Source organism: Mesoplodon mirus (genome assembly GCF_964341445.2).
Source record: "Mesoplodon mirus genome assembly, chromosome: 7".
Classification (NCBI taxonomy): Eukaryota; Metazoa; Chordata; class Mammalia; order Artiodactyla; family Ziphiidae; genus Mesoplodon; species Mesoplodon mirus.
The window spans coordinates 70032614-70053717 of NC_138983.1; the positions used below are offsets into that span (position 1 = coordinate 70032614).

The 21104-nt window shown below is 49.9% G+C and overlaps 1 protein-coding gene across 8 annotated transcripts in view; it reads right to left on the reverse strand.

Annotated features, from left to right (window-relative positions):
• Positions 1–15537, reverse strand: part of ABCC8 (ATP binding cassette subfamily C member 8) — a gene marked incomplete at both ends in the record, with an annotated part of 76350 nt that extends 60813 nt beyond the window's left edge. For 6 of the 8 annotated variants that reach the window (XM_082628651.1, XM_082628650.1, XM_082628649.1 and 3 more), the window contains 6 exons: positions 1101–1289; positions 2153–2395; positions 4000–4166; positions 9656–9777; positions 14037–14178; positions 15390–15537. In XM_082628651.1, coding sequence (XP_082484777.1) covers positions 1101–1289; positions 2153–2395; positions 4000–4166; positions 9656–9777; positions 14037–14178; positions 15390–15537 — 1011 coding nt within the window. The remainder of the gene's footprint in view (positions 1–1100; positions 1290–2152; positions 2396–3999; positions 4167–9655; positions 9778–14036; positions 14179–15389) is intronic. The other 2 variants (XM_082628653.1, XM_082628652.1) reach the window with 1 other exon arrangement.
• Positions 15538–21104: the final 5567 nt, after the last annotated feature.

Sequence of the window (21104 nt, forward strand, 5' to 3'; positions counted from 1 at the left end):
AATCAGACAAACAGACTCGGAGTGTCTCATATTCCCGGCCAAAAGTACTCAGCTGATTAATTATATCTCTGGAAAAAATTCATATGAACCTCCTGAGGATTAAATGGTATCTGCAATTTTGGAGCCCACGAGATGAATAACATTACACAAGGGAGAGTCGTAAATTAGTAGTCAGATCCCTAATTAGTAATTCCCTGCATCATTTTTGGACTGTCTGTTTGTGGTTAAAAGGTTATAATGATGTTCCTGCTGGGAAAATAAGACTCTGAATTTTATGAGAGGTGAAAAGTTTTCCACTTCGTGACCATCTAAACCTAAGTGGCAGCAAAGAAACAGATGGAAGAATTAAGTACTCCACCCTCACCCCCAGAGTGGATGTTATTGCCCCAAGGAAGGAAAATAAACCCCAGAAAGATTTTCTGTCGCTGTTGTCCGACAAATTTCAGTCTGTAGCATCTTTAGAGCTGGAAAGGCCATTGGATATCATCTAGTCCAATGGGTTTCAAATATTTTTAAGACATGGAACTCTTTTTTAAAAAGAAATTTTAATGGGCAAGTCTAACATATTAATAAAACTGGGGCAGCTTTTAATAAAATTTGGAGTGGAGGGAGAAAAAGCCCTACACACGGAGGTTTCCCACTCTCTTCCCCCCAACAGCAGCCACCAAGATGGCCCTGCAGAACCTTGAGTGCTGTGCATATACAAAACTGAAGAAGATAGATCTCCGAAAAGTTATTTAGAGTCTGTTAAGATGACATGAACTAAAAGCTAACAAATAGAAGCTCTAGACACTGGATAAACAAATGTACTTCCTGCAACCTTCTGAATGATGACATAACTGAGAGAGGTATTATGGTGATTATGGTATGGTGAAAAGAGCAAGATGCCATAAATCTTCTAGGGGCACAAGCTTGCCTTCTAACATTTCTGTTGACCAGATGCAGAGCATCTCCTAGAGGGGGATATTGCTAAGGGCTCTGTGCATCGTAAGGAGCTGCCCCGTTGCAGTCACAGCTCACACACATCGGCCTCTTGCCCTTTCTCACCCGTGAGTGAAAACCTTGCAAAGGGTGCCCTGCTCTACCCCTCGGTGGCCTACCTTGGGCTGGAAGACGTGATTCTCCTTCCCAAGGTGGTCCACGATTCCAAAGATGCACAGTGGCCCAGCGAAGCCCAGCAGGTCAGCCAAGATGCGGAAAGTGCTGCTGAGGACCAGGCGCCTTCCGAAGGCATGGCAGAGGGCCTGCCAGATGGCCCGGGCACCCTGTGTGCTTTGCATGTCCTTCCGCTGTCCAGAGAGACCCATGGCCAGGTCAGAGTGGCTGAGGGCCCGTTCACAGCAGGGCCCATCCTCCCAGGGAGCTCCTGGCCCCTGCTGCAAAAAGGTGAACTCCAGGAAGAAATTATGGAGCCATCAAGTGTGTGGTTGTGTGGGTCCATACGGGGACCCAACATGGTCCAGATGGGGAAACTGAGGCCAGATGATGGACCAAGGTCACACAGCTAGTCAGGGACTACGTGGTGAGCACAGCACTGTAATGAGGGAGTAACATATGCCAGTCCAGTGCCACCGTGTCTGCCTCGGTGTCTCCCCTTGATGCTAGGGCAGAAGCAGCGAAGGAGCACTGGGCTGGGAGTCAGGCAACCGGCTCTACTACCTACCAGCTATGGGCCACCTCTGGGGAGGTCACAGCCTTTCTCAGGGTCTCAGTTTCCTCATCAGTGATTTGGAGAGATGCCTGCCTGGCCCAAATCATAGAGTTATTGTAAGGATCAGTCTACTAATGCCCCTGCTCTCCAAATGGGTAAAAATTCCCACCTTTACAGTCACTGGGCTCCAAATGGAAGCGCACAGGGCATGGGAAATCAGTACCTCCCTTCAGGGCCTCAGTTTCTCCACATGGACAATGAAAGTGTTAGGCCAGATGAGCTAAACTGTGAGGGCCATTCCAGCTGTGACTGTCCTATGAGTCTTTGGTCTTGGACTTGTCTCTGGTTCACTGTGTGACTTAGGGCAAGCCTCTTCCTCTCACTGGGACTCAGTTTCCCCACTGTCCCATCAAGGGTTTGACCTGATACTTTCTGATGTCCCCATCTGTGACTCTAAACCAGAGGGCAGGGAATGGATGGTGTGGCCATGCCCCCACTGACCTCCTGGGCATCGAAGGCCTCGCAGAGCCGCTGGTAGTTGGTGAGGGCCCTCATGGCAATGGGCAGCTTCCCAATGGCTCGGAGATCAATGGGCTTCTTGTGGGCCGTCTTGATGAAGGCGTTCATCCACCAGTAGGTGCCTTTGGACAGCAGGTTCACGAAGGGCTGCAGGAAGCGCACCCCCAGGTCCTGCAGGTCCTCTGGGGGCTTCACTTCCCTCGGCATCTTGAAGAAGATGTATCTCTGTGGGGCACACGGGTCACTGGGGATGGGTAAGTGCACCTTCTCACCACCCTCCATTCTGCCTCAGCAAAGATCTGGGGTTGTGACATCCCACCCTTGACCTCTAATAGATGGGGCCATCGTTTGCCTATTCCCAGGAAAAGGATCCCCCAACTCCTCTTGGCTACCAGTGCCAGGGCCTCCTGACTCATAACCCTTCATCGAGGGCCACTCGGAATCCCCTGGGGTGGGCTGGGTCAGGGAGGAGCAGGAATCTCCCATATACCATCTTCTCCTACAATTGTGAATATGCCATTGTGTTTCATGTAGGGTTTGCAGAACGTGGAGCCATGCAGACCCGGGTTTGAATCCTGCCTCCTCCGCTTACTAGCAAGGTGCTCATCTAAAGTGTATCCTCATCTAAAAAGGGGATGATGTGAGGGTCAGTGGAGGTAGGGAATATAGAAGCCTCTATAGCCTGCAAATCACCAACTAAAGCAGAGGGGTCAGAGAATGCAGATTAAAGTAGCACTTTATGCTCATCAGACTGGCGCAAATTAGAAATGGCTATAGCCCCCCTTGCTGGTTGGAGAAAGGGAAAGCGCTTTCTGATTCACTGCTGGTAGGTTACAGCATTTCTGGACGGTAATCTGCAGCATCAATTAACATTTAAAATACACAGACCCTTTGAGCCAGTAACTCCACTCCTTGGATTCTCTCCATAGAAAGAAAAGCAGCAATACATAAAGATATAGGTATGTTGAATATGCCATTATTTATGAAGGTAAAAAGTTGGCAACAAAGTGAATGCCCATCAATAGGGTAATGGCTGAATGAATTATGGCTCATCCACACGATGGAATATTATGCAGCCATTAGGAAGCTAAAGTAACCATCTCAGACTTGGAGGGAGTCACAAGGGATATCTGTTAGATGAGAAAAGCAAGCTGTGAAAAACTATGTATAATATGATCCTATTTTTATAAAACTAATATTGAAAGAAAAAACAATACTTATATGTGTTGAGAAGAAATTCTTAACAGATACAAGTATGTGGTATTATATTAATAAAAGCAAAGAATGGAAGGCCACATACTAGGCTGTTAATCTGGGTTACCTGGGGAGAGAAAGGTTGGGGGAGGGGAGGGTATGAATCTCAGAGAGGGAAAGGGGGCAAGCAAAAATGATTAAAAAAAAGACATGTATGCAGCCACATTTACCACATTTACTCATTCATGTGTAACTATATGAATACATTAAAATAAGCCTCCCTGACCTCAAAAAGAAAAAAAATAAATCGAACAAACTCAGAGAAGCCAGTACCTGAAGCTTTTATTTCCTCTCTATGGGACTAAACCCAGACTCCTACAGCCTCAGCTGTCACTTCCTCTTCCCCTGGGAGCCTGGGGTAGAGGGCAGCTGGGCCGGATGGAATGTCCCTCCTGAAACTTTTCCCACTGGCCTCAACTCTCCTTTTGGGAGCAGGTAAAAGAAGCTGACTCCTTCTAGGGTTTGGCTAAGAAGAGGGTGGGGACCCACACCCAGGCGCAGGACACGGGTCAGAAGCCCCGCCCTGGCCCAGGTGTGTCCTCAGGTGGGTGGCAGCCCAGGAGTGGCCTGCTTACCCTCACCCTGATGACATTGACCTCCACGAGGAGCAGCATCCCGTAGAGGATCACCAGCAGCCCCGTGAGGCAGAAGCGCAGCTGCGAGAAGCCGATGGCGTGGTCGTAGAACTTGACAAACTTGATAGTCTTGGTGATGAAGGCCAAGGTCCAGTAGACTAGCAGGGCTGCCGAGGAGAGACAAGAGAGCACGGAGGATGTGTGTGCACATATTCACCTGTGTGTGTGCAACTGTGTGGAAGAGGACAGAAAATAAGTGTGTCAGGGAAGAGGTGTGTGTGTGGACAAGCGTTATGGGTGTGAGTATGCACATTTCTGAGTAAAGGGGTGTCCGTGTGTGTGAATATATGAGTGTGTAATTTTGAGACGATTGTGCATACATTAAAACGTTCATGATAGGCATGTTCAAAAATAATAATCATCTTACAAGCCAAGGTGGTCAGCCAAATTTCCCTTTACAATAAATAAGAAGAAAAAATAGTGGAATTATTTCTTGAATTTAACTAAGTTATAGGCACCATACCAAATAAGCACTTTAAACATATTTATCTCATTTATTTCTTATATTAGCCTTGTGAAGGAAGTCCTGCCGTCATGCTCAGTTTAACAGACAAAGGAATCGAGGCTCAGAAAGGTTTGGTAACTGATCTAAGGTCACACAGCCATTTAGTGGACTAGCCTAGTGCCAGAGCCTGTGCATGTAGGCTCCACCCTACAATGGCTTCCTTGAGGAATTCCCAAGCTGGGAAGATCTTAAAGGTCCTTCAATCTAGCCCTTTCATTTAACAGATGAGGAACCTGAGGCCCAGAGAGAGGAGGTGACATGCCCAAGCTCACTGCAAGTTAGTGACAGACAGAGGGTGAGGGCCTAAGTCCCTGGCCCCCAAGTCCAGAGTCCACTACGGCATGATGATGCTCCTCAGGGAGCCTGGGGAGTGGGAGATACAAAAAAATGAGTCACAGTCCTGAGAGGCAGTGTGTATAGTGGTTAGAGCTGGGCCTGCAGCCAGATACGCCTGGGCACAGATCCTCTGACTTAATAGCTATGTGACCTTGCGTGAGTCATTTAACCCATCTAGGCTTCAGTTTCTTCATCCATAAATGGGAATAATTATAGTACTACCTCAAACGTCGTCATGAGCACTGAATGGAGATCACTTAGCACAGTGGGCCTGGCGCACAGTGGGTGCTCTTTGGATATCAGCGGCTAATATATTTGTTATCTCCAAAGTTCAGACCTTGGACCATAAACATCAGGAGCCATCTGTGAATTCTATCCTGTAAATTCCCACCCACCCCCATCCAAATCCACCAATAAACTACAGTCAGCTGGTGACCACAAAAGACAGCAGTAACTAAGTCCCCCTTTAGGGGGTGCTTTAGCATAGGCAGTCCTTCCCCAATTACCCCTTAGAGTCATATGCTCTGCGATATATGATATATATGATCTTATATACGATATAAGGTCAGCCTAAATGCCTAGAGCTCCTCTCTAGAGGAATCACAGAGAGGGAAGGAGACTGTCACCCTGCCTTCATCCCTAGGTGGGCCAGGACATAAATGCCAGGGCATCTCTTGGGCACAAAAGCTGAGGTCTGTCCCAGCCAGGCTCTGGGCTGGGAACTAGGTTGAGACATTGAACTGGGGAGGGACAAATGCCACCTGAGTGAGAGCATTAGCATAGAGGGCAGGAGCATCCGCTTCTGGTCCCAGCCCTCAAGACTGGGATGATGTCCCTCAGCTGGGTCAGGTCTCCAGGTCACAAGGAATCCCCTAGCTGGGGGACATCCCCCTGCATCCACACCTATACTCTCCCAACAGACTATCCCAGGCACCAGAACCTCTTTAGACCTTCGTGAGGGTTCCTCCTGAGGCCAAGACTTTAAAATATGTCTCAGATTGGTCTTGCCTCTAACGCGTAACAGATATGGTTTGATTTGATCTTTATAAGAACGCTATGCCTTAGGCAGGGACTTACTATTCCTGTTCAGATGCGGAAACTGAGGCTCAGAGAGCCTGAGTGTCTTGTCCAAGGTCACACAGGGAGTTAGTTGAGGACCCAGGACTAAGCCCAGGGGTTATTTCCACAGTCCCATCCTACAGTGCTGAGCCCTCAGCCTGTTGCCAGACACAGCAGCATTCGGTAAAAGCTTAGTGCATGTCTGAGAGAACAGGAGAAAGGAAAGAAAGTAGTAAAACACAGGGGCTGCTGGTGAGTTTTAAACTCTGAATTCCCATTACCTCTGCTTCTTCCCTCCCTTTCCTCTCCCTCATCTCCACATCCTACCTATTACCAAATTCTATTTTACCTCCGAATTATCTTGAATCCATTCACTTCTGTCCATCTGGGTGGCCACCTGGGTCAGGTCACCATCATGTCTCCCCAGGACTGCCTTAAGAGCTTTCTCATGGTTTCCCCACTTCCCCTCTTGCCCTCCTCCAATCTAGCCTCCATAGAGCAATACATTTAATCAAATATGATCTCAACACACCCATGTTCATAGCAGCATTATTTGTAATAGCCAAAAGGTGGAAGCAACCCAACTGCCCATTGATGGATGAATGGATAAACAAAATACGGTGTGTGTGTGTGTGTGTGTGTGTATATATACACACACACACACACACAATATCATTCAGCCTGAAAACGGAAGAACATTCTGACACGTGCTACAACATGGGTGAAACCTGAGAATATAATAAGTTAAATGAACCAGTCACAAATGGACAAAATAGTGCATGATTCCACTTATATGAGGTGCCTAATGTAGTCAGATTCATAGAGACAGAAAGTATTATCGAATGACGGTTTCGTGGGGTTGAGGGGAATTATTGTTTAATGGGTGCAGTTATTGTTTAATGGGAAGATGAAAGAGTTTTGGAGATGGATGGTAGTGATAGTTACCCAACAATGTGAATGTATTGAGTGCCACTGAACTGTACACTTAAAAGTGGTTAAAATGGTAAGTTTTATGTTATGCATATGTTAACACATACACACACACATCCCAATCCTCAATGGCTTCCCATCGCCCTTGGGATAAAGAATAACGCCTGTAGTGTGGCCTTCAAGGTCTTGCCCCACCTGTCACTCCAACCTTCAAAGTTCAGCTCCCTTCTGCTCTCTGCACTTCAGCTGCTGTGTTTTGCCCAGATTTCCTAATGTGCTTTGCATCTTCTGCCTCTGGGCCTTTGCACATGCTGCTCCTTCTGCCTGAAGCATTCCCCTGTCCCTTCTCGCAGTTAGTTCCTACCTATCCTTCAGTTCTCAGCTCAAACATGACTTTCTCACAGAACACCCTCTGATCTCACCTGGGTCCAGGAACAAGGTTACTTTGTGGGACAATGTAAGCCGCATCATGGGTCACCTTCCTGCAGGACTCCAGACCTGTGACCGGACAGTAGCTTCCTCAAAGGGCCAGCTATTCCCCTAATACCTGCTGCCCTGCAGCTCATGGGGTGCATCCTCTTCCCTTTTCCCTGTTCTAGAATTTCTGGCTTTGTGGAGAGCAAAGCTCTACCAAAGGGGGGAGTTAGTCTTTGTTCCTTGGAGAAGGACTGGTCCATCCATGGGTGGTCATTTGTGTTTTGCGGAGGGAACATTATGCACTTTCTGGAGAATGAGAAAATGAACTCGCCAGATGCCCAGACAGGGTGTTTCCAGGGGCACCAGTCAGCCAGGCCTCGCGGTTAATGAGAGGTCTCTGTGCATAAGGAGCTGCTTCAGACACTGGCACGGGAGGCTCTCCGAAGCTTGTATTTAACACCTCTCCACCTGTTGCCCCCTAGTCCCCCAACCACACTCACTTGGGGGCCCCTGGGGTGGGGGCATCACCTGGATGATCCTGATGGAGCCAGCTCCTACCTTACACAGGCAGGTAGACCTGTGATTAGCTTGGGAAACTTCCTCTACCCACTCATGACACCGTGCTGTCTCTGGCTTAGCACAGAGAGTTCCAGACTCCAGATGTCAATTAGATGCTATGATTCCTAAAAATCATAGTCTGACCACAGCCTAACAGTCAGATGTACAGCCCCGGCCTTAGACATGCAGACTGAGCCCCACACAGAGGCAGATCTGTGGATTTATACCTCTGGCCTAAGCACAGTCTGAGGACCCTTAGACACACAGTCTCAGCCTTTTTAAGAGCCTGCTTGGATGCCAGACTCCTGGGATCTAAACCTGGCTCTGAGGACTTCCCTGGTGGTCCTGTGGTTAAGAATTCACCTTCCAATTCAGGGGACTTGGGTTTGATCCCTGGTCAGGGAATTAATATCCCACATGCCACGAGGCAACTAAGCTCGTGCGCCACAACTGGAGGGCCCACGCACCACAACTACTGAGCCCGTGCGCCACAACTAGAAAAAAGCCTGCGTGCCGCAATGAAGAGCCCACACGCCGCAATTAAAGATCCCGCATGCCACAACTAAGACCCAGTGCAGCCAAATAAATAAATAAATATTAACAAACAAACAAACAAACAACAACTTGGCTCTGGCCCTTGACTAGCTGGGGAGACTAGTGCAAACCACTGAACTTCTGAGTCTCAGTCTCCTGATCTATAAAAGGGAAATAATAATGGTACCTACCTCATAGAGTTGTAAGGATTAAATCAGTTAATATATGTAAAATGCTTAGGATCGTGCCTGACACATAGCAGGTGCTAAATGAGTGTTCACTGTTATTATTTGTAACCTCTCTGAGTTTCAGTGTTCACATCTGTAAAATGGGGATAGCAACAGTACAAGAGGGAGAGTGTGGGGGTTAAGTGAGATAATGCACGGAGGAAGCTTAGCATTCATCCTGGCACACAGCACACACTCAGTAAATGTCAACAGCCATCACCATTGTTTCTGACTGGGACCCCGGCCACATGGTGTCAGAAGGTCTAAGCGGGCACTCCTAAATGTTGGCAAACCACAGGCTCTGGTCCTGGGGCCCTTCTCTTTCCTCCAGGTTACCTAATTTGGGCTCAAGATGTCACCTATAAAGCTGTGACTATCTTAGACCTCCTCTGGAACACCCAACTTGTTTATCTAACTGACCGCCTGACACTTGAGCTGGCTGTTTCAAACTCAACTGTGGCCTAAACACCCCAACTCCTGCTCCTTTGCCATGTCAGTTACGAATACCGCTGTTCACCCATGTACTCTGGCCCAAAGCCTAGGAGTCTTCCTTGTTCCTCTCCTGGCCCCTGACCTCATCTCCTACCATTCTTCCCTGGGCTCATTTGCCTTCGACCATACTAGCCTCTTTGCCAAGTTTGTTCCTATCAGAAGGCCTTTGCACTTGCTTTGCCATTTGCATGGAAACATCTACCCCCAAATATCTGCATGCTCACTCTTATCAGAGACCTCCTCTGAGCATCCTATACAGACAGCAACACGGCCTTCACTCTCTACCCCTTACCCAGCTCTATGTTCTTCAGAGCATCATCACTACTTATTTGTTTGTTTGTCTGTTTACTGTCTTTGCTTGTACGTCCCCTCCACCAGACTGGAAGCTCCACAATGGCAAGAATTTTTCTTCTCTACTTCTGAACCTCTAGCGCTTAGAACAGTGCCTGGCACATAGTAAGTCCTCAGCGAACATTATCTGAAGGAACAAATGGAAGTACCTATCCCTCCCCGTTTCCCATGCCTCCCCTTTCCCTACCAATCAGCAGCTTGGGGAAGTTGGAGGTCTCAATGTTGTGATAGTAGATCACAGAGGTGACAGCAGCCATGAACGCCATCCCGGCCGGCATGTATAGGTGGAGATGGCGGGACTTGGTCACCCTGAGATAAGGGCAAGAGAGACGGGGAGAGAGAGGGAGAGAGAGAAAATGTAGATGAGCTGCGTCGTACCCTAACAGAGTAGCCCAGGCCTCATGCTTAGGGCACAGCACACAGTGGGGCCTGCAGAACACACATACCATATAGTTCCATACCATATGCTGGCAGCTCTGCCCAGCCCATACCCCAAACACACCTGTTAACTAAGGGGCCCAGGCGTTCACACAGAGACGCTATGAGAGCTCGGTGTTCAGGCTTTGAAATTCATGGCCTTCTCTCTCTGGGTTCACGCTTACAGAAGCTGGCATAGGGGAGCTGGCCTTGGCAGTTGCAGCTGCAAAGCTTCTGGCTTGGAAGCAACTTATTCCCCTACAGAGGCCTCAGTAGGTGGAATCTGGTCTGGTGATAAGCCCCATAGGGAGCCAGAGCTCCCTCCCAGAACTCAGCTTCCCCACGACTGGTGAGGAGGCTCAACTTGCCTGGTCCTGATCATGCCCTTCCAAGGCTCCCTTCTATAGAAAGCAAAACTCAAAGGCACAGGTGATGTGGCCTCAAGTCTTTTTTCCAGCACTGCCCAGCCTGCTCTTTCTAGTGAAGCTATGGTTAGGAACCCCTCCGTTCCCAGGAGGCCTCCTCCAGTCTTCTGCTTCCGTGCTACCCCTGCTTGCGCTGCTCATACTATCCATTGTGCAAAGAGTCCCTGCCCTCGAGAAGCTGACGGTAGGGAAGGAAGCAACCATGCTCAGAGCTAACCGTCTGACTAGGCAGTCTAGGGAAGTGGTATTGCAGATGGACAGAAGGCTGAGAGCACACAGGGGAGCGTGGGCAGCAAGGAATGCTTCACAGAGGAGGTGGCACAAGGCTGAACTTTGAAGGATGAGCAGGAGTTCAACGGAGAAGGTGGGGGGCATGAGGAGAGCCGTGTTGGGACCCCAAGTGGTCTGGTAGGACTAGGATATAACATAGAGGCAGTGTGTTTCCCTTCTTCCTCGCTAGAAGAACCACAAGTTTGCTCCAGCAGCAATGCGCCCAGCCCCAGGGAATGGATGGTGATTGGTTCAAGCAGCCATGCAATTGCACACTTCTTTGTCAGTGATTGGTTTAAGAGTGGCCATATGACCCAATTCTGGTCAATGAGATGTAAGGAATGTCTGTAGAAGATGATCTCCTGCATAAAGAAGAGGCTTGTGGGCAGCATGCCCCCTTTTTCCTTGCTTAGTTGATGCCTGGAGTTGGGCAGCCATCTTGTAACCATAAGAGAAGATATGGTGGACACACAGAGTATGGCATAGAAAGATGTGGAGAAGCTGGGTTCCTGATGCCATTACTAAGCCACCACACCAACTAAAAAAGGTGGCCTCCAGATTTCTTGTTAAATGAGACTGTACACGTTGATATTCTTCAAGCTTGATTAGTGGATAGTCTCAGTGTAAGGTCTTCGCACTGTTACAGGAGGTACAAGGCAGTCACTAGTGGGGGCACTGGAAACAACCAACACCCTGTCCAGGAGGTCTTCGAAACTCTTGCCTCTGTACTCCTTGAAATAATTTTGAAAAACTCTGTACTCCTGTATACATTTTTAAGTGACATCCAAAATGTTATTTCGTAAGTTTAAGTACATTCATATTTTTGCAATAGAAGGTAGAAATGATAAACATTTTATAAGATGAAATAAGACAGTGAATAACCATAATTGAAATAAGTACTTTATGACATGACTTAAATAGATTTTGGTTGCTTTACTGAATAATATACACTGACTTAGGTAAGAAATTAGGTAAAAGTTTTATATATGGCTTTTTCCAGTGTATGGTGGTCTGGGAAAACATTCTATATTTTAAAAAAATACTAAATAACCTATACTGCTTTGGTTGTTCTGAATTCAGAGCATCACAGAGAAATAATACTTAAAGGAAGACAAGAAGCCCTACAGGTTAGATGCCTTAATTAATCACTAAATGAGGCTTATCTTAAACTAAACTCAAGTTCGAAGGCCACTGCTTTAACGGCCCCCCTCTCTCATCTGCCCCGTACACTTCCGGCAAGTCTGCCAACCCAGGACAGGGACTGTGGCTTCTCCTCATGTCTGTTCCCCTTCCCATGCTCCTTCATGCTCCCCTGCCCAGGGGTGTCGGCCACAGATGGAAACCAGCAAATACCAGATAAGTGCCTATTGAGGAGCTGACCTGCTCTCTGGGGAGGAGATGGCAATTTGCACTGAGCTGGGGAGGTTTGGGATACAGGTGCTGCCCCTGTACACAGGAGGGCCTGCTGGACAGCCAGCAGGACAGAGTCCGCAACCATATTCTATTCAGTCTCCCACGTTCTGGGAATATACTAGTTGCCCAGGGCTCTGCCACTCTGCACTCTGCACCCTGTCTATGTTCTAATTTCATCCTCCACTGCCCTATGAAGCAGGCAAGGCAGGGATTATGACACTCATTTCACAGGTAGAGAAAGTGAGACCCAGAAGGGCTGGGCGACTTGTCCAAAGTCCCACAGCTGGTACGTGGCATAGCAGAAATGCTAGCAAAGACCCAGGTCTACCTTCTCTGCAGGAAGGGTATTTTCCCCTCTGTCGCTTTGTTCATTACAGCCGGGTGAGTATATTCTGGCCGGAGGGCTCACAAGGCATCCCTCCCGTCTCTAGCATCTGTGCTGCTTTGGAAGGGGTGTTGGGATGGAAGGTAGGAGGCGGACTTGTCAGCTGCTAATGATGTGGCAGTATGCATTCTGGTCCTGCTCATCTGAGGGCTTTGATAGTCAGGAGGAGGCCCAAGGTAAGCAGTTATCACAGAGATTACTGCTGAAGCCAGGATGCAGGGACATTGGGAGTGGGAGGGTGAGGCAGTGTGTGTTGGTGGGGGTGAGGATCCCATCCCCCTGCCATCCAGCTGCAGGAGCCAGGGCTGGCAGGAGTGGAATCTGGGCATAGTCTGATTCCAGCTCAGAGGGATTGGACCTCAAGTATTTAAGCCAAATGTCCACCACCCTCCACCACCCCTTCACCCAGGCAGTCACTGAGCCTTGTCGATCCTTCCATTCTTCCTTAGCGAGATGGCTGCTTCATCTCCTCCTCATCTGCACCCCCAACTGCTGACACACCGCTTTTGGCTGCAGTTATCTCTCACCTAGACTACTGCAATCAATCCTAAGTGCTGTTTCTACCTCCAGCCTCTCCGTTTCCACCCTGCCCTCAAGTTCTCACCTAAAAGTGCTGCGCTGATGACATCTCTTCTCTTCCAAACTGCCTACAAAATTCAACCCAAACACTCAGCCTGGCATGTGAAGCCTTCCTGCAGATGCCCCCAGTTTCCAGATCTCAGCCTCCATCACTGTGCCACGTGTTTCATGCTTCAGCCCCGCTGCACTGCTGCACTGCTCCCAGCCTGCCTGCTTCCCCTCCCACCCCTCCCCACTCGCCCGTGGTACCTTTCTCATGACTCCCCACTGGCCCTCCCTCTCTGGAACTCCTCTGCCTGTCAGAACCCTAGTCATCCTTCCAGATTCTGCTCCGCAGTCCCCGCAACCATGAACTCTGCCTTCCTTTATCCTCCCATAGTACTTACTTGTAACGTTATTTCATTTATTCTCTTAAGGAGTTCCTAAGGGTCTATGGAGCTTTCTCATGTGCCTTGCTCTGTGAATACAAAGATGAATAATATGCAGATTCCAACTCTGAGGCCTTTCTGACTTAGCGGGGAGACAGTTTGCAAATAGATATAGATGTTAACATACAGTATGATCTATGCTGTGGCAGAGGTGTGAAGAGTATGCTGTGAGGTCCAGAGGCAAGGGGGGCATGGGGAGAAGGCCCTTAGGAATGAGGCTAGAGAGAGGGAGGGCCGACTGTGAGGAAACAGGATGCCAGGCTGAGGACTTAGGACCTTGTAAACAACCGGGAACCAAGGAAAGATCTTAAGCAAGAGTGATTTTTTTCCCTCCAAGAAGGTAACCCCAGCAGCTTGTGGGAGAGGCTGGGCATATCCACTCTGATAGGCTCTAGGATTATTTCACCATGTCTTGGTGTGCAGATCTGGGTCCCCTCCACCCTGCTGCACTGAGAGCAGGGCCTGGTTCTCACTGTCCAGTGCCTGGCACAGAGAGCCTGGCACACAGATGTTGGGTAAACAGTTGCTGGATTTATTAGCAAATGAAATGATATTGGCTTATGGAATGCAGCTGAGCTGGGTTCTCCCTGGGCCTTTTAGGAAGCACCCTTGAGTAGATCCACTCTCCTGGGTCCTCTGAGAGTCACTCACCCATCAGACAGGATGCCCTCCGCGATCTCACACACCAGGACGAAGAGCAGCATGAAGGTCAGGATCCAGCGCAGGTTGTGCCCAGGGAAGTGGAGCCATGTGCTGTGGTGGATGTGCACCTTGGAGCTCTGACTGCCCCATCCTGCAAGAGAGACAGGAAGAGGTGGGAAGCCTGGCTCACCAGGAGGAGGTTTCGTGAACCCCAGGAGGGTGCTTAGGCATTGGGTCCATGGTGGGGATGAGGAGTGTACCCATGACAATGCCCCAGTCTGGTGCACATGAACTAAATGTCCTTTCATGAAACCGCGGACCCACAGAGGCCCACATGTGCAGGTACCCATTTTATATGCCGACTTCTTGTGTGACAAATAACCACGTAAATAAACCGTTTGGTTGAGAGCAACAGTGTAAATGCTGGTACAATTTTTGATACACATGTGAGCCTCCTCTTTTTAATTTTGTAGCAATTTTTCCTTTCTTCTCAAAAGCTGTATATGAATCTTAAGATTTGCTTTTTTTCTTAATTAGAGCAAATTAACACGTTTTGGGGGAGGCAGAGAACACCCTATGAGTTGACAGAGCTAGCTAGCTTGAGAAACTCGAGGTCTTGGAGAGAGATAAAGGGGACCCTAGGAAAGAGGCACACACGACTGTATGGGCGGTGACGCCCAACTCTGCAGAGGGCTTTCAAACAGGGGCGCTGGTGGCCTCCGTCCCGGTCGCTGCTAAGTCGGATCGGCTCTGCCCCGAGCCCGAGAAATTGCGCTCCGGAGACGCGCGCGCCGCGGTGAGGTTAGCGGGGGAAGCGGAGCCTCTTCTCGATCAGGGCGAGTGGAACCCCAGGATTGCCGGAGGCTACTGACCACTGTCACGCTCAGCCCCTGGGAAGCACAGGGTTCGCAGGGCCTCCACCCAGACTCTGAGGCGCAGGTTGCACTCCTCCCTGGGCCCAGCTGCGGCTGACGAGAAGGGTGCCTTGGGGGAGGGGTGGCCCGGCTCCCTACACAGCGCCTCTGAGGTTACAGCCCGACCCCCTCCCGACCTATCCAGCGCGTACAGAGACCCCTGCTTTCCCCTTTCTCCACCCTGTGGTGGCAAAACTTGGGGGTCCCCTGGGTCAGGAGCTTCCGTTGTGGTGCGTGCGGGTTGAGGGACACCCCGGGAGTGAGGGCTGTGCGGGTGTGCGAGCCCCGGCACCGCGGGGCATAACACAGAGCAGGGGACCCCAAGGGGGAGGCGAGCGGCGGTCGCCTGGCCGCAAGGGGACGCGGAACGCTGCGGCGCGCAGCGCCTCCTCCTCCTCCCTCCCGACCTCGGTCCTCCTCTCCTCCGCTGCTCGCCCCGCGCGCTCACCGATAAAGAGGATGGGGAAGGTGATGAAGAGCAGGAAGACGTGCGGCACCACGTTGAGCGCGTCCACGAAGCAACCATTGTTGAGGACGCCCTGGTCCACCCGGTAGGCGGCCGAGTGGTTCTCGCTGCCGCAGAAGGCCAGGGGCATGGCGGCGCGGGCTCGGGCTCGGGCTCCAACTGCGGCTGGCTGCACGCGCCTCCCGCGCTCTGTCCCCTGTAGCTCCGCCGCCCGGCCCGGCTGTCAGGCCCCAGCCCCCACCCCGCGGGCCCCGCCCCGTCGGCGCTCCGGCTCTCCCACCCCGCCCCGCTCCTCTACCTGCGGGGCCTGGCGGGGCGGCGGGGAGCCCGACCCGCCGGGCCACGCTGGGGCCGAGTTCCAGCTGTGGCGGCCCGCACGAGGCGCTGGGGGCCGCCTTGCGGGTGCCCCGCTGCGCGCGTGCGCTGGGGAAGCAGGGAAGACAGGCTGGGTGGGTGGGTGGGCATACTCGAGTCTGGATGGGAGGATGAGGGGTGCAGAAGAGAGGAGGAGGGTCCTCGCGGCTCCGGAGTGGGCGCGGTCGGAGTCTCGAGTGTGACCTCCCTGCCCGGGGTCTGAGGTGTGAGCTCACCTGGGCCTGGCTCTCGTGGGTATAGTTAGAGCGGAGGGTCCTGGTGGGGCAGTGTGGGACAAGCCCCACACCATATGAATAGGAAAAGCATTCAGAAACATTACCTAGGGGGGAGCTTCGAAGGTTTTCGAAAGTGGTTCCAGGCGGGGGACGTTCATAGGTGCTTTACAGCGTATCCCTCGCTTTCACAAACGGAATCTTCCAATACTCCTGCTAAGTACAGGTTAATGGCTCCCATTTTTCTGGTGAGGAAACTAAGGCTCCGGGAGGTTACATGACTGACCCAAGGTCTCACTGCCAACAAGTAGGGAAGCATAACTTGAACTCACCTCATCGAATTTCAACCTGCATTCCCCAGCCCCCATCTACCTCAGGCATGCGTCTATTACATTATTGAAACCTCCAGCGACTGGCAGGTGAATGGATAGAATAGATCATGGCCCAAGGTTGAAAAAGAGGTGCTTGTGGAATTGTATCCAGTGAAGGCAATGGAAGGCAGCCAAGAGGGGTGGAAAGAGATAATGTCACCCTAGGCTGTATCCTTAACCTGACACAGACAGGCTTAAGGAGTTCAAGAACCTGGTGAAATCGTAAAGACAATATTATGCCTTTCTATACTTTTTGGAGAAATTCTCACAGGTCTGTGACCAAAAAAGTTTACATCCTATGAAGAAAGAAGACAAAAGGGGATTTGGGATTAGATTTTAGAAGAAATTTCTGAGTTAGGGATATGGAGCATAAATGCATCTGTTCTCAGGAGGAGCTAGGGGGTCATCAAGGAAGCTCTCTTCAGCCCTTTTCCCTATGAGCTTCTCTGAGCCTGTTCTGAGGCTGCTTTGAGGCTCGAAGTCTTTACAAGACGCTGTCAGGCAAGGACTCAGCTTTGCCTTAGGGCTTGAGAGAGGCCAGCGCAGAACCAGGAACCGGAGCAGAGGGCAGGTGGGGCTGAGTGAAGAGCTTGGGGAGGGCAGGAGCTCAGGGTTCAAAGCCCTCAGACAGTCTCCGACTTTTTGGGTATCTCTCTGAGGGCAAAAGATGTTTCCTGCAGTATCAGCCAAAATAGTGAAAACTTGGTGGCTGTAAATGCCCCGTACCGGTGGCAGGAGTTAATTAATCTGGGTGAATGCAGCCACTGAAAAAGTGATTGCTGAGTCTATGTAGTCAAGTGAGAAAAGCTTATGAGACAATGTCAGGTGAAAAAGGAAGAAACAAAATTGTGTGTTTCCTTTGATTACAGCCATATTAAATATGTATGTTTGAATGCAAGCCCGCGGGGGAAACTCAGACTTGGAAATGGCTGTTATGTTAGGCTGGTGGGTAGTATACATTAGCTACCGTTGCTGTGTTTATAATTATTGTTATTACCATTCTCTTTCTGTAAGAACGAAGCAACTGAGGTTCAAAGAGATGAGATGGGGAATTCCCTGATGGTCCAGTGGTTAGGGCTCTGCACTTTCACTGCTTCTGAGGGCACAGGTTTGATCCCTGGTTGGGGAACTAAGATCCCACAGGCCTCAAAGCACGGAAAAAAAACAAAACAAAACAGACTAAACAAACAAAGAGATGAGACGATGTGCCCTTGGCCACCTAACAAAATTGCTTTTAGGTTTTTGTTTTCGGCTCCAAGTTTTTTTTTCCAACTTTCTGTTGCCATCTTGTTTTTGTAGTTATAATTTTAGTTTTTCACACTTTCAGCAGTGTTGTTTTTCCTTTCAGTGGTATATATATATATAGATATAGATAGATAGATATAGATATAGATATAGATATATATATATATATATATATTTTTTTTTTTTTTTTTTTTCGGTACGCGGGCCTCTCACTGTTGTGGCCTCTCCCGTTGCGGAGCACAGGCTCCGGACGCGCAGGCTCAGCGGCCATGGCTCACGGGCCCAGCCGCTCCGCGGCATATGGGATCCTCCCGGACCGGGGCACGAACCCGTATCCCCTGCATCGGCAGGCGGACTCTCAACCACTGCGCCACCAAGGAAGCCCCCTTTTTTTTTTTTTAAGTCCTCAGTCCTGGCTCCACCACTACTAGCTGTGTCATGTAGGACAAGTTACCATTCTGTGCTTCAATTTCCTCTTTTCTAAATAGGGAAGATAATAATACAGACCCCAGAGGATTAAAATGAGGTCACGGGTGTAAATGTGCTGTGTAAGCCTGGAAGATGGTCCTGGCTACCTCATCCTCTGGGTGCCCACCCATGGGACCCCATCAATCAATCATGGTTATCTAGCGGTCTTTCCCTTCCTTGGCACTCAGCACACAGTGCCTGGCACATCCCACACGCTTGCCTCTTCTGGGCCATTTGAAATAAACAAAAAGCCTGGTCCAAACCAAGCTGGACCCAGGTGTAAAGGACAATTAAGGGATCATCACCTGGGACTAAGAGGAGGCTGGAGGAGGGCACCACGTTTGCCATCTCTAGCACAAACCTACTGCGTGACTGTGGGCAAATTCCACCCTTTCCTACACCTAGCTTTCCAGTGAGGACACCCCTCACACTGCCCATCGTGTCGGTGTTATCTCGAAAAGTGTGGAGTCAGGTGCATAAAGAGGCATGAAATGACTCCTGCTGTAACATGGATTGTGATCTTGGAAACACCCAAATGTTCATCAATAGAGGGCTGGTTAAAATAAAACTAACACATGAACAAACAACATGATAATTCCATAATGTGGAGTGTTGTGAGGCAAATACAGAGAGTAAAGTAGGGTTATGTACACAGACACTGAAAGATGTCCAAGGCATAGATGTAGAGCAGTCAGTGAAGCATGAAACCATTTTTATTTCTGCAACAGAAACAGACGCAGAGCTACAGCGTCTCTGTGGGGAGGGCTGGGTCTCAGTCACACTTTCCCACATCCAAAGTTGCTTGCTGGCTTCTGCTGCAGGGGGATGGAAGATGGATTGCATCGGGAGCAGGCTTGGAGCAAGGGTATTCCCCTTTGAAAAGTCTCAGCCTTCCTCATAGCAGAATGGAAAACCCGGGAAGGATTTCACGGACCTGGATTGTTGCGCTCCCGGGCCGACTAGGTGAGTGTGGCTGCAGGCAGGGCCTGTCCCCTCCTTTGTTCAGGGAAAGGAAACCTTGACACAAGGCTTTAAAAAAGTCCCTTCTAGCTCTGATGTTGTTCAGGCGTCAGTGCCCTGTCTCAGGTGTATGAGTGACCATGACAGAGAGGGTCATCAAGATGATAATGGTGATGTAATAGAGAGGGGTGATATTTCAAGAAATTAACCCTTTCAATAGCCCCAATCAATAGTAAGATGGTTAAAAACAAACAAAACCAAAAATGGTATTATACATACTATGCAGCAAGTACAGAGAATATAGTAGGGCTGTCTGTACTGACTTCGAAAGATGTCTTCTACCCGCATCCCCTCCCCAACTCTCCCTTCAGGCAGATGACTGTGAAGCAAATTCCAGGTGGAGAACAGACAACTGGTGTATCAAAGACAGAGTTCTTGATATCAGGAGACTGTGCTCAGCCTCCCTACCTGCCTGATGTGCGCACCTGTGTGTGTGTGTGTGTGTGTGTGTATGTATGTTTTGGGAGGGCAGGGGAGGTGGATAGCCAGCAAGGGAAAGGCTAGGTGTCAATTGTGCCAGAAAATCCATACAAGGGCTATTTTGAAGAAAGATTCCCTTGCCCCGGAGCAGGGCCACCAGACTGACAGAAGAGACAGGGGATCCTCCAGCATACTTGCCTGGAGGAATGACGCAGGAACAAGATAAATCCTCCCTAGTCTCTTGGCATTACCTACCTGGGGAGGTGGGGAAGGAACTCCCAGAAAGTCCAGTGTTAACATTTTCTGCCAGCCTGGAAGGGACGGAGGTTTGAAATAGAAATTAAATAAAGTTTTTGTTCTTGCCCACTTAAGCTTTGGTCCAAGATCACCCTCACTACAGTAACACAGGCCAGAGGACGACTCCACGCATGGCCTGGTTTCTCTTTGAGGCCAAGCCCGTCCCCTCATTTTATCCCCAAAACATCCAGCTCCCCAGTGCATTGATTAAAAATGGAGGGCTTCCCTGGTGGCGCAGTGGTTGAGAGTCCACCTGCCGATGCAGGGGACACGGGTTCGTGCCCTGGTCCGGGAAGATCCCACATGCCGCAGAGCGGCTGGGCCCGTGAGCCATGGCTGCTGAGCCTGCGCGTCCGGAGCCTGTGCTCCGCAATGGGAGAGGCCACAACAGTGAGAGGCCCGCGTACCGCAAAAAAAAAAAAAAAAAAAATGGAGGCTTTACTCAACTCTTCATGGGGCGGCGGGAAAGACGTAATTTGCACAGCTCACAACAGAAACCCAGTAAAACCCCTCATTTCTCCCCCAGCCCCAGCAGTCTTCTCTGCTGTGTGTTTTCTCGTATCTCCTGTTCCTTCTTCCACACAGCTTCTTCTTGTAAACATGCCCCTCAGTCCTCAGAGCAACTCAGCATTTGTCTTCAGCTTGTACACCCACTCAGGGTTTCTCAAGCACGCCTTGTTTCCCTTCCCGAGCTGCTGACTGACTTCAAACCTGCTTTCTTCCTGGAGAGATTATTGGGAGAGAGAATAAGATTTTCTCTCTTTTGTTTTACCAGCATTTGTTGAGTTCTTAGTGTATGCCACGCACTTTACCTGTTTTAAACCTCAGAGGAACGGCCTAGTAGTTACTGATATCAGAGAAAACTGAGGCTCAGAGGAGTTAAGCTCTTTCCCCAAGATCACACAGCTGGGAATCAGTAGAGAAAGGACTCAAACCCAGTCAAGCCCTGCTTCAAAGCCTGCACTGTTAGTCACTCCTTAAAGGGATGCTGAGGGTACTGAGGATTTTACTGCCTCTCAGTCTTCATCTCCTGAGGAGGGAGTGCAGGCCCCAAAGAACAGACTTTTGGGAAACATGCACATCTGTGCATTATGCCTCTTCTCTGTGTTAGAAGCCAAAGGAAATACCCAGTCATGGCGTCAGTCACTGGCATTAATTGGGGAGCCAGATGGGAGGACCTGAGTGTGAGGGGGTCCTGCTGAGTGGGGCCTCACCTGTGGGTGAAGTAGGCTCACAAATGACCTGGCAGTGATTTGCTTTGGAGACAACTTCCATTAGTGATGGAGGGG